Source organism: Halichoeres trimaculatus, unplaced genomic scaffold (assembly GCF_033239565.1).
Source record: "Halichoeres trimaculatus isolate MK-OKI-2021-1 unplaced genomic scaffold, fHalTri1.1 fHalTri1_scaffold_14, whole genome shotgun sequence".
NCBI classification, from domain to species: Eukaryota; Metazoa; Chordata; class Actinopteri; order Labriformes; family Labridae; genus Halichoeres; species Halichoeres trimaculatus.
The window spans coordinates 31,711,642-31,724,877 of NW_027437192.1; the positions used below are offsets into that span (position 1 = coordinate 31,711,642).

Here is a 13,236-nt window from a genome sequence, read left to right on the forward strand (position 1 = left end):
TTTAGGTACCTAAACACATCTTTGATGATTGTGATTGTGAGGGAGAGGAAGAGAAGGCAATTTTCCACACTGGACATGAACACAGCATTGCAAGTTTATATTCTGAGGAATAAATAAGTAAAATTGAAAAACTATGAGATTCAATAACTTCAAAAGTACAGAAAATTGGTAACATTGAGTATCGATACCAATTGCCAGGTACTGGGCATCAGTACTGTATCATTTCAAATGTGAAAGGTACCCATCCCTGATTATTTATGAATGAATCAATCCAAAGAACTTCACTGAGATTGGAAAAAAAAAAAAAGGAAACAAAACAAAACAAACAAAACAAAAAAACACTGTTTTCATCCCAGATTGACAGATTGACCAGTACCTGAAACAAAAAAAACAGATCCTCTGTCTCAACTCAATGACCACTGACTTCAAATCCCACTGGGCAGCATGTTCACAGATTTCATCATAGACTGAACAATGTCTAATGTGCTGTTGGCTTCCCCTTTTTAGGAAGCAGCCTCAAGTTTATTTTGCAAATTAAGCAAATTTTGCATTGGCGTAATCTGCCAAAACTAAAGGTTGCTTCTCAACCCTGGTTTAAGGTGTTTCCTCACAGTGGCCTATGAGATAGCAAACATGTTGTTTGTCTTCTTTGATCATAACCAAAAATACCACACCATTATCACAATCTGTTGTCTCTCTAAGTAAAAAACAGCCGAGAAGAAGTACAATGATAATGATTTTTTTTACTTTCTGTTGATTGTGGCCCACACATCCAACCGACTGAGGGCCACACTGGCAAACTGTACTGTGCTCAACCACACTTCAACCCTGAGGTCCAGCTTGTTTGGCCAGTGTGACCGCACGTGTGCCGTGCTTGAGCACGATTCACTTTTCTGTTTTGGCACGCTTCAGAGAGGTAGGTTTCAGCACAGTTTAATACTGTACTCAGTTGTAATTGAGTACGGTTTGGATGCGCCCTTAGCCTACTCTCCTTTCTGAACTACCTCAAATGCACACACACACACTCCCTGCTCTATCTTTGGTTGAATGGCTTTACTTTAAGCAGATACTAAGTTAAAAGTCATTATGAAACAAAAAAAAATCACACTGAAAGGTTATTGATAGCATGTGATGAAACGTGTGAGCCTGGGCATGTGTGTGTGTGTGATGTGATTGAAAATATGCAGCCCCCTACGAGGAGCAGCACCACAGAGACCCTTCAGTTCCAGTCTTCACTTGCAGTGTGAGTTATAAGCTGCAGGAAAATCCATACCAATCAGGCTGAATCTTCACAGAACAGAACAAGTAGTGAACCAGTGATTGTAACAGCTTTTCTTACACTCCCCCTCACTGAAATAACTTGATTCAGAGACTTCTTTGTATAAATCCAGCTCTGTATGTCGGTCACAATCAGAGGTATTTTATTTCCCAGAGGGGAACTTTTATCACAGTAGCTCTGATAGGAAATAAAGTGAAAATACAAGAACTGTTTTATTTTATTTTCATTTAACATTACACTTGCTACTCCAGGTGGATCAAAGAAAACTACAAACCAAAGGCAGAAACACATTAGGATATAAAATAATACAGACATAAACAGTGCGTTCTGCAGCCCTTGTCTCTTGTGACTCACGCAACTCTCCTCTGCTTTTCCTTCCTTATCCTCATCCATCTGGATTTTCTGACCACGGCCCATCAAAAACAGAGCGTCACCTCAAACTCACACCGTGTTGAAGTTACATCAAAAATACACCAGATCAGTCTATGGTTCAGCTCCACTCTATCATTTCCCTGGATCGGGTTTTTATTCAACTTTTCAGCTCACACTGGGTCCACTCCAGGCTGCGTCCCTGCTCCAGCAGGTTGCAGCAGATACACAAGGCTCCTAATTTTTGTGACGCATCACTCACAGAAAGCAGTTTGAAAATGCAAAGGAGAAATCTGACAAGTTTTGGAAAAAATAAACTGGAGACAGCAGAAATAATAGAATAACAATCAGGAGCAACTGGAACAAGCTGCATACTGAGGATGGAAGGGTTTATGAACCGTTTGGTTCATGTTTTTCTTTTTTTACTTTGCTGTACCACTCAGTTTGGAGTGTGGCGTTGTGGCATTCTGCTGTCACAGAGCTCTTTAGATCAGCAGTAAGAAAGTGGAGGATAAAACCCTGACTGATTGCTGCCAACTTAGAGACTTTGTTACTACATTTAATGAATTTCCAGACCCTTCTTGTGAGGTTTTTTTTATTTGTTTTAATAGTGACTAGTGGCAAATCTAGCAACTTTCCTGGAGTTTGTAGTCTCTGACATGAAAGAATGTTTTTACCTTACTCTCCTCAGCGAGCAGCAAGTGCTGCCAATAGCCCCTCTACTATCCAAAACACTCACAGGCAGACAAGTCCTCATCGCCCGCAGCAGTCTCCTCCTACTAGAGCAGAAAACTACATTCAAATGGACCAGGCAACTGCATGATTATCTGGGTCACTTCTGCCGGTCCCAAGTCCTGATAAAGGAGGAGGGTTGATATTTTAACATCAAAAAAACAAGACTCACCTGAAGTTCATTTATAGTTCTAAACATATTAATGGTGTTTTTTTTTTTTACCTGCTTTATGTCTCTTCCACTTCATTCCTCTCTTCTACAGCGTCCAGGAAAAGTACATGCAAATGACTTATTATGCAAATTGGGTGATGGCCTCATTTATTATTTTTTTGTGACTTCATAGCCCAGTTTCCACCAAGCAGGCCGGTTTAGATCAGTACGGTTTGGTGCAGTTGAGCTTGATCCTGTTTGCATTTCCAAAGCCAACTGTGCCCCCTCGTAGAAGGGGGGGCGTATAAGCTGGATGCCAGTAGCTGTGTCAGTTACATAATGGCTTGACGCCATAGCAGTGTGACACAGTGTACCCTGCTAATAAATTCAACAAAGAAGAAAAACGTGACACAGTAAACAAAGAGTAACGAGAAATACAGCAGCTGCTGTTTAACAGGAAGTGACCATTCTTCAGACCAATCAACAGTCTGCAGTGTCATAGCTCCACCTTCTGGCATCAGATCGGTTTGGTTTGGCACTCCAACGAAAGGACCCAAAAAGTGGGACGGCTCGTCTCACTTATTTGGGGATCTGTCCCAGAATTAGTTGGTGGAAACGCCACAGAATACGTGCCGTGCTGAGATGAATCGAGCTGAACCGCTTGGTGGAAACGAGGCCTTAGTGACTTCTGGGACAGCCAATGGCGACTTTCCTTGATGATGTTTCAAATGGACAACTGCCTCATTCTTCAAGTAGATGACTGCATGTAGGAAAATTGATTAAAAGAAAATGTTTTACAGTGGATTATTGGGATGTTTAGTATTCTGGACTGTTAAAAATAAAAAGAAACCAAACCAAACTAAACACCATGACCAAGAAAACCCGATAAGATACGAACCATGTATTTTGGGAACCATTCCATCCCTGTGGCATACATAACCAGGGCATCGAGAATATTACTAAAAATAATTTCATCCAATTACACATAGAGTATCAGCTTAATGTATTCATGCTCTGTTGCAGTAAAGAATGAGATCTTGAGCTTGTCCCTTTGTGCCTTCAGGCTGTCCACTTTGTATGAGAGCCCAATGATCACAAATTCACATTATCTCTAAGTTAACGCAGCTGAGTTTTCCACGCAGTACAAAAAACATCTCCTGATAAGAGAAACCAAGCTTTACGCCCTGGAGGAGAAATTCTGACCCCAATAAGTCAATATTGTGCCACATTAAACAAAGATCAGTGCTGATTCTTGTTTTTATTCAGAGAAAAGCTCCATCTCAGGATAGAAGCCGAGTCCAGCACATGAAAAATATATGCAGCTCAGTTTAATAGCAGTAGTATCTTCTCTCCAGAAGTCTCTGGTGCTTTCTGTGTAAGTAGGCTGCTTGATCAGAGGCCAACAAGCCAATTGTAACCATTATCTCAAATCAGCCATTTATAAAAGACTAAGCTGTGAGGAATTAGCATGAGACACTCCCTGCTCCATGCTGTACATCCAAACGCACCAGGGACCCCACTCTTTATGTAAGCCATAAAACCACACTGCACACACTTCCAAGTCCCATCAGCCCACTGCAGAGACTTCCATAACCAGCTGCTCTCATTACAGCTGCTGCTTATTGCTAACACTCTCCCCTCTGATCCCCTCCAGATACACCAAGATGAAGACGGCCACTAACATCTACATCTTCAACCTGGCTCTGGCTGACGCCCTGGCCACCAGCACACTGCCGTTTCAGAGCGCCAAGTACCTCATGAACACCTGGCCGTTCGGGGAGATCCTGTGCAAGCTCATTATCGCCATCGACTACTACAACATGTTCACAAGCATCTTCACGCTCACTATGATGAGCGTGGACCGCTACATCGCCGTGTGCCACCCGGTCAGGGCGCTGGAGTTCAGGACGCCGGTCAAGGCTAAGATGATCAACGTGCTGATCTGGGTGCTGTCCTCTGCCATCGGGGTGCCCATCATGGTCATGGCTGTGACCAAAGTGTCAGAAAGTGGTGAGACAAAGCTTTCATACAACCTCTGATATCAGTCCAACAGCATGTTGCTTTTCCAGGACAGGAAGAGTTGAACTAGAATGACCCACTTCCTCGTAGCAAAGGCCTTCAACATGCTTTGATCTCCATAATTAGCCTCTATTATGCCAAGCTTTTAATCCTCCGGAGTTTTCAGGGCACATAAAGGAAAATCAAGAATGACGATGGTTATGAATTGAGTCCCACCCAATCTCCCAAGTGAACCATTGTGGATCCACAGAGGAGAGGGAAAGCCTTTGAAACACTTAGACTACTTATCCCAAAACCCTTCTTTGTAACCGCTGATACACTGTAAAAATGAAAATCTGGAAAAGATTGGTAAAAGCACTGGCAGCAAAGTTTCCAGACAAATACCATAAAATTACAGACACTGTAAAACATGGAAATACATGAAAAAACTGTAAAAACACAGGACTAGATTTTACAGTCAAAATCAATCAAAAAACAATATTTCATCGTTTATGACTGTCCATTATAGTGTAAAATAACATATAAATTCAGTCAAAACACATACAAACCAGATTTCTTTAAGGTAAATGTGTTAATGTTACAGAAAAATACCATTATTTAACACATTTTTCCAAAATGATCACAGTCAAACACCTTCATTATAGTGACAATGCAAAGAGTTCTGCTGAAAAATAATGTTATTTTACAGCAAAATACTTTTTGTTGTCATGGTGTTTGTAACCGTGAGTGAGGAGGGCACACAGAGGATATAAGACTCTGCTGAACATTCAAGTATTACATTAGAGGAACATGCTGCTTGTGCAACACAGCATGGACCGGCTGTGTAATTCAAATAACATTGTTATTCAAAATTTACCAACATAGCAAAGACCATCAACACATCTCATTTATTCATTTATTAAAAACATCATTCCGCACAGGGTCCACTCAATGGAGCACAGACAGCCAGTCCGACCCCCTGGAGCACAAACAGCTGATCTGCTCCTTGGAGCACAGATAGCTGGTTTGTGCCGGGGAGCACAAACATGCTGTGCCCCCTGTATATCAGGGTCTCTTATCCACAGTGTGTCCTCCTCACTCATGGTTACAAGCACTGTCACAATTAAAATGACTTTGCTGTGAAATTAAAGGATAATAGTAAAATAAGAACAAAAAACTGATGGAGGACAAAATGACCAATGATGCATGTTTTGAAGAGAAGGGCAGTGTGTTCTGTTTGGAGGTTATTTGTTTTTTGTTTTTAAAATCTGTCTCTAATTAAAAAACAATACATTCCTGTTTTTTAAGTTTTTTTTTTTTTTTTTTTTTTTTTTTTGACATAGTTTTTTGTTACAGGGTTTGACTGTAATTTTATGGTATGTGTCTGGAAACTTTGCTGCTTAAACTTTTTTTTTTTCTTTTACAGATTTTTGTCTGAATCCTATATTTTTTACAGTTATTTCATTTAGTTCCATGTTTTTACAGTGTTTGACTGTAATTTTACAGTATTTGTCTGGAAACTTTGCTGACAGTGTTTTTACTGATTTTTACAGTTCTTTTTCTTTTTTTTTTTTAACAGTGAATTGCAGTGAATTTATTTTTCGACTGTGTAAAATTACTGAAAATATCTGTAAATCTACTAGAAATTCGTTGTTTTATAAGAAACCAGGACAAATCTTTTGAAAATTACTGACCGTATCTTGTAAATTTACATTTTCTTAACTGTGTAATCTACATTTTAATTTGGAGTTCAAGGTGATTCTTTTCTCAGGAGCTGCACTTCCTTTCCTCCACTTTCCTTGTCTTTTATTTTTTTATTTTTATTTTTTTGCATCTCTGGTGTCATAATCATTAGTTTATGTAGTTATTTAATTGACAAATTCACGAAACATTGCTTCATTAAACATACAGAGAAGTTAGTAAGAAACATTTAATTGTATAGCACCTTTGACAGAGAAAGCTCACAAAGTGCTTTACAGGAGTAAAACAGTGGTTATAATTGCATACAAACAAGCAAACAGTTTTAAAAAAACACATTAGAAGCAAGTGAGGTGACAGGGTTAGTGGAACACTTGCCTGAACAAATAGGTTTTAAGATGCTTTGACAGATGTAGAGGTCACAAAGACTGGAGAGGAGTGTTTCAGTGCAACTGAGTCTGGCTTCCTGATCCTTTAAGGCCTGTTTCCACCAAGTGGTTCAGTTCAGTTCATCTGCGGAGCTAGAAACCCTGCAGTCTGTTGATTGGTCCAGAGGATCGTCACTTCATGTGCAACAGCTGTAATAAAGAACAACACATAGCTGCCATGTTAAAATCCTCAGTCGACTTTGTGAAGATAACTTAGTATCTTTCATCGTTGCTCTTTGTTTACTGTGTTGCCTTTTTCTTCTTTGTTCGATTTATAAGCAGGGCACACTGAATTGCGCTGCTATGCTGTCATGGTGTTATGTATCAGGATCAGGCTTTATCTATCCATACCAAACTGTACTGATCAAAATCAGACTGCTTGGTGGGGCTAAAGGCTTGGTATTGTGGGAGGAAGTGTTAGCAGGTTGTGACCCACAGACCTGAGTTTCCTGCCAGGAGAACACACCTGAAGCAGTTCAGAGAGCTATGAAAGTTTAAGCTGGAGCCTGTAGCTTACCGGAAGCCAGCGTTGGGGTGCCTCTACAGGAGTAATATAATAGTCATTTTCTGTTTTAGTTAAGGGCCAATCAATTGAGCTTTTGCTGGGACACAGAAATAGAAAGTCGCAATAATCCAGGCACGATGACACAAAGACATCACCTGGACCATACCATCCCTACAGTGAAGCATGGTGGTGTCAGCATCATGCTGTGGGGATGTTTTTCAGAAGCAGGAACTTTTGACTTTTGACAGAAAACTTTTCACCTACACTCAAAAAAGGAACATTGGCGTTTGTTCAATCAGCATAAATAAAACATGTAGCTTCTACTAGATTATTTCATGTTCAGTGGTTAAACATGATTAAATCATGTTGTTTCAGCATGATGTGCAAAATTGTTAAAACAACAAGATCACTTTATGTTAACTCAACCTAATTGGTTTAAGTAGGAATCCCATCTGCAAAACCTCTCCAGAGCAGGAGGTGGCAGTAATGTGCAATAGGCCTTATTCATCAGAGAGGAGAGCCAGAGGATAACACTGTAAAAAAGTCTGTCAATCAGTTGAAGTGATGTAATTTTTTAAATCAATCCAACTCAATATTTAAGTTAAGGTTTCCAATGTATTTTTGTGGACCATATCAACATGAAATTCTGTATTGCTACAACTAATAAAAGAAGTAGTTGGACCAACTTAAATAATTTAACATGGGTTTAGTTGTGATCTCTTAAGAAATTTGAGTAAAATCTACTATGTGTATTTGAGTTACAACAACGAATGTTATTAATTTGAAATAACTTAAAGATAACATGTACATTAAGATTAAATAAATGATCTAGATCTAGATAAAGATATTGCGTGCAACTGCTAAAATTAATAAAATTGGGTAAATTCAACAAAACATTTTTTATAGTGAACTAATAAAAAGAAGTAGTTGGACCAACTTAAATTAATTGCTTCAATCTGTAACACCTAAATTAATTAAGCTCTTTGAAATGAAATTAACAAGTTCAATTAACACAACTTAATAAGTCAAATAAACTAAATATTTTAATTCTTCTCAAATCAATATTTTGCATTAATCCAACATAAAATTTTAAGTTGATTCAACTCATTAATCTGCGAAACCCAAAAGGAAAAACCATGGATGAGGAGGGAACACTGTGGATATGAGACCCTGATGCACATTAAGATACCACGCAGGGACAGTGTGTCTGTGCTCCATTGCATGGACCAGCTGCCTGTCTGTGGTCCACTGTGCTGGCTAGCTGTCTGTCTGGCTGGCTGTCTGTGCTCCACAGTACAGGCTGCTTGGCTGTGCCCCATGGCAAAGGCTACCTGGCTGTGCTCCACCGCATAGGCTGCTTGTCCTGGCTGCCTGGCCATCTGTGCTCCATGACATGGGCTGCTTGTCCTGGCTGCACGGCCTCTGTGCTCCACTACAGTGAGGGCTCCAATTAAAATAGTCTCTCAGTAATGGTAATTTGAACATAACCGAAGACAAAACCCAGTTTGTCATTTCTGATCATAATTTTAGCCCATCAACACATCTCATTTATTAACATATAAAATATTAAACATGCTTCAAGGTAGACGGTCCATGCCACAGGGCACAGATAGCAAATCCATGCCATGTGGAGCACGGAAAACCAGTTCCCTTGGCCGGTTAACATCAGACTGTACAGCTGAGTCTAATATCCACTGCACTCCCTCCTCACTCACGGTTTGAAATGAGTCAATACAATAACTCAATATAATTTAGTTTGATGAACATGGGTTTAGTTGTGATCTCTTAAGAAATTTGAGTAAAATCTACTATGTGTATTTGAGTTACAACAACGAATGTTATTAATTTGAAATAACTTAAAGATAACATGTACATTAAGATTAAATACATTTTCTAGATCTAGATAAAGATATTGCGTGCAACTGCTAAAATTAATAAAATTAGGTAAATTCAACAAAACATTTTTTTCAGTGTAAGACTGGGAGGACAGTTCATCTTTTAACAGGACAACGACCCTAAGACCACAGCCAAGATATCAAAGGAGTGGGCTCTGTGAAGGTCCTTGAGGGGCCCAGCCAGAGCCGAGACTTGAATCTGATCCGACATCTCTGGAGTGATCTGAAAATGGCAAAATGTGGAAAAAGTCAAGTGCTTTGAATACTTTCCAGATGCCCTGTATGTTAATCTTCATAGAATGATTGTTGAGTACCTTTTTTGTGGAGAGGAGAACATTGAAACATTGAAACACACAGGCTTTTAGTTTGCAGAGGAGCAACAAAGGTTGTTATGTAAGATTTGTTTTCTTGTGAGGTAAATTGTTTCTCTGCATCTGCATTCAAGCCTAATACCTAAACTTTTTTTTTTCTACCTGCCCTCTTTCCAGGTAAAACCGTGTGCATGCTGAAGTTCCCTGACCCTGACTGGTACTGGGACACTGTGACCAAGATCTGTGTCTTCATCTTTGCCTTTGTGGTTCCCGTGCTGGTCATCACCATCTGTTACGGCCTCATGATCCTGCGCCTCAGGAGTGTTCGCCTGCTCTCAGGCTCCAAGGAGAAAGACCGCAACATGCGCCGCATCACCCGCATGGTCCTGGTGGTGGTCGCAGCTTTCATCATCTGCTGGACCCCCATCCACATCTTCATCATCGTGAAGACGATGGTGGAGATCGACAGCAGGAACCCCTTTGTGATCGCCAGCTGGCACCTGTGCATCGCCTTGGGCTACACCAACAGCAGCCTCAACCCCGTCCTCTACGCCTTCCTGGATGAAAACTTCAAGAGGTGCTTCAGGGATTTCTGCCTCCCCTGTCGGACCCGCGTGGAGCAGCACACCCTGTCTCGAGGCCGCAACACCACAAGGGAACCGGTGTCCATCTGCGCTCCGTCGGAGGCTGGGAAGAAGCCAGCATGACTAGGCATGGACCGGGTCCCCCACGGCTCCCGCTCCAGGAGGATCCAGCAAGATCTGCAATCAGAGGTTACCCAGATCTCCACAACTGAGTTTTGAAAGCTCTTCATGAGAAAAGTTTGAGTAATGTGAGTCATGAGAGCTCTTTAGTATTTGCAGATGTGTGGGACATTCAAAGGAACGGGTTTCACTCTTCTTCTTATCTAACTCTGATGTGACGCCTTTTAAAAGACTGACTGTAGATGAAGTGAAAGCCCCAAGAGAGGAATCAAACGCTTAAGGAGGGAACATGAATCTTTTTGTCTGTATGAAGACAAAGTTCTGGACGTTTTGATGATGCAAGCGGACAAAGAAACATCTTGTCAAGTGAAGAATGCGTTCTTCAGACACCTTTAGATCCTGGTGAAAAAAAAAAAAAAAAACATGAAAAAAAGGACAGAAGTGTAAAAGAAACAGGCTCTCAGAACTTCTTCAAAGCAAACTTGCCGGTACATTCAGAGCAACAAATGAGAGCTCGCTATTTTGAAGTACAGAACGACAACATAAAATCAACATCAGAGACTTTCTTTTTCCTTCAGTATCAATACAAACCTCTTAGAGCAGAGTCCCACGACTTATCTCCACCGACAGCTGGATGATGAATTGTGACGCAGGTTTTTAAACCGAGGTCAGACTCATGTAGCAGAATGACTCATCTAACCTTTCTCTGTTTCACCTCAAATGAATTGAATTCCTCTGTTTTTGCCTTCGCCGGGGGTGTTGGAAGAAATGTGGAGTGTAAGGCTTTATCTGTAAAATCTTAATTAACCTTTTTTTTGTGCCAGATGGAAGAATCTAGAATGCATTTTCTGTTTTTCCGTACAGACGTCTTTCTGCTCACCCACTTGACTTTCATGGGGTTGCGTGACGCCTGCAGAAGGCCTCTGAGCAGAATCACAAAGAGATAAACCTGCCACTGTCTGCAGCCACAACACTCGCCTTATCGCTCCACTGTTCAAAACACACATAAGGTGAAACACATTTTGGGAAGAGGGGGCTAAGAGCGGCGTCATTACCGTGCAGCCTGGAGACGTCCATCCTGATGTCAACAAACTGCTCGGAGGAGAGTATTGATCTGCATGTTGAACAAGCAGAGAGTCCGCCATCTGTTTCTGTGGATTCAGTCACGCACATTTTAAAACACACTCAGAAGCCGAATTCGTCCTGGGTGATTTATTCACTCCAACAAATCATCAAACCAATCAAATTGGGGACATCAATCAACGGATGCTGGGACGTTAATGAACGTTTCAGCTCTGAATACCAGATGAAGTGTGCCGGAGGTAATGATGGAGGAGGGAATCAGGACTCACCCTCATGTGGAAATACTCTTTTGTATGTGATGACTTGTCGCTGTAGCTTTGATTAATGCTGAAAAAATGAGGGTTTTGATGAACTTGATGAGTCTGATTTAAAGATGAGGGTGTAAGGATAAAGGGTAAGCTGTACAGTTTGTTGAGCTAGTCTCTGCTACATAAATCAAAACATGAAAATGTGGGGTGAAAAAACATCAGTAAATGTGAATTTGTAGATAATATAGCTTTTGCATTTTAACAATTTGGCTACAAAGTCTTGAAGGTGTGCCTGCTCTTCTTTACGCTGTCTTTATACGTCCTAGATCTCAACAGCTGATCACATTGCTCTGTATGACTTTTGAGAATTTACAAAAATCCACGACTCATACCTGCCAACACTCCAGATTTTCTGAGGGAGCCTCCCTCTTTTTTAACCCTCTATGGTACCCACAGTGATGACAGTAAGAAAAAAAATGTTGAGAGTTTTTTGTCCTGAAATATACCAAATAAACATAGTGGAAAGAAAATTTCAAAAAATATTTTTTATAGCTATTTTGAGGGTTTGTTGCCTTGGGTTAACACTGGACCATAATGATCAGCAATGAAAAAAGCAATTTTTTATTCATATTTTAACACTTTTTTCCCCCCCAAAACACATGGATAAAACTTGATGGCCTCAACAGTTACAAAGCATGCCATAAAAACAACTTTTAAAAAAAATAAGATTTCATGTCTCATTGTTGCCTGCAGGCGACACTGTACTGCTGAGGAACATCCCATTGAAACGAATGGGTCAAGAAGTCAAAACTTGTGTTATCCAACTTTACATGTACTATTTAACGAAATACTTCACTTCAGAGGCTTTCAAGAGACTTTTCATTGTGGGAAAAAATGTGAGGAAGGTATGAGCCGACGGTGTGAGTCTGAACTTGACTAAAATTAACATCAAATTTATCCAGGTGAAAACTGGAGAGGTCCAAAAAACCATAGACTAACTAACTATTAGAGATGTATTTGTCTTTTAATCTGAACATATTTTTTTCTGGACTGACAAAGGCCTGGTAGAAAAGTTTCTTGGAGAGTATGGGCTGAGTTGGTCCTTGCAAGAAAGAAAAATAGGGATTCTACCTGACCTCCAGAGGGTCACATGACAAATTCAAACACTGCAATTTGTTCCTTAAGTTTTTTTCTATGGTGGCCCTGAAAGCTTACAGCGCTGCAACTTAAGAAGGCACACATAAAAACACAAAACATAAGCAAATAAAGAAAACATCTTCATCAATTTGACAACGTGTGCAGCATTCAGAGAACAGGCTGCAAAGACCACAACACTACACATTAGAAAAACGAGCTGTTAATACACTACAACACAATGGAAGTGTTTCCAGAGGACACTTTAAAGTGATGCACATCTGTCGACATGCTTGTTGTTCCCGGGGATTTTTTCTATCTTTCTGTCAGTTGTATTGGGAAATGAGGTGAAAAGTGCTTGTTTTTGATTTATTTAACATTGTATTACAGTATATGCACAGGTGGCTCTGCATTACCCCGAGGTGGCTTCGGCATTACCAGTCACCAAAAGAAGGAGTAGAAAGTGACAGTAGACAGTGTTATGGTGGTAGAAATGAATAAATAAATTTAAAAAAGGTGTTTGCTGGAGTTACCTAAAGCAGTGTTTCCCAATCCTGTTCCTGGAGGACCCCCTGCCCTGCATGTTTTACCCCACTCCAGCACACCTGATTCAAATGATCAGCTCGTTATCAGGCTCAAGCAGAGCTTGATGACGAGCTGATCATTTGAATCAGGTGTGTTGGAGTCGGGAACATAAAAAA

At 40.4% G+C, this 13,236-nt stretch overlaps 1 protein-coding gene across 2 annotated transcripts in view; it reads left to right on the top strand.

The window, feature by feature from the left end:
- The window catches only part of oprd1a (opioid receptor, delta 1a), a 47,203-nt gene extending 34,465 nt beyond the window's left edge, over positions 1-12,738 (top strand). Inside the window, exons 2-4 of one of the 2 annotated variants that reach the window (XR_012599561.1) lie at positions 4,186-4,541; positions 9,544-10,847; positions 10,935-12,738. Coding sequence is in view for 1 of the 2 variants with exons in the window: in XM_074687413.1 (XP_074543514.1) it covers positions 4,186-4,541; positions 9,544-10,073 (886 nt within the window). In the remaining variant the exon portion in view is untranslated. Of the gene's footprint in view, positions 1-4,185; positions 4,542-9,543 lie in introns of both variants that reach the window. The other variant, XM_074687413.1, reaches the window with a different exon arrangement.
- The last annotated feature ends 498 nt before the right edge of the window (positions 12,739-13,236 follow it).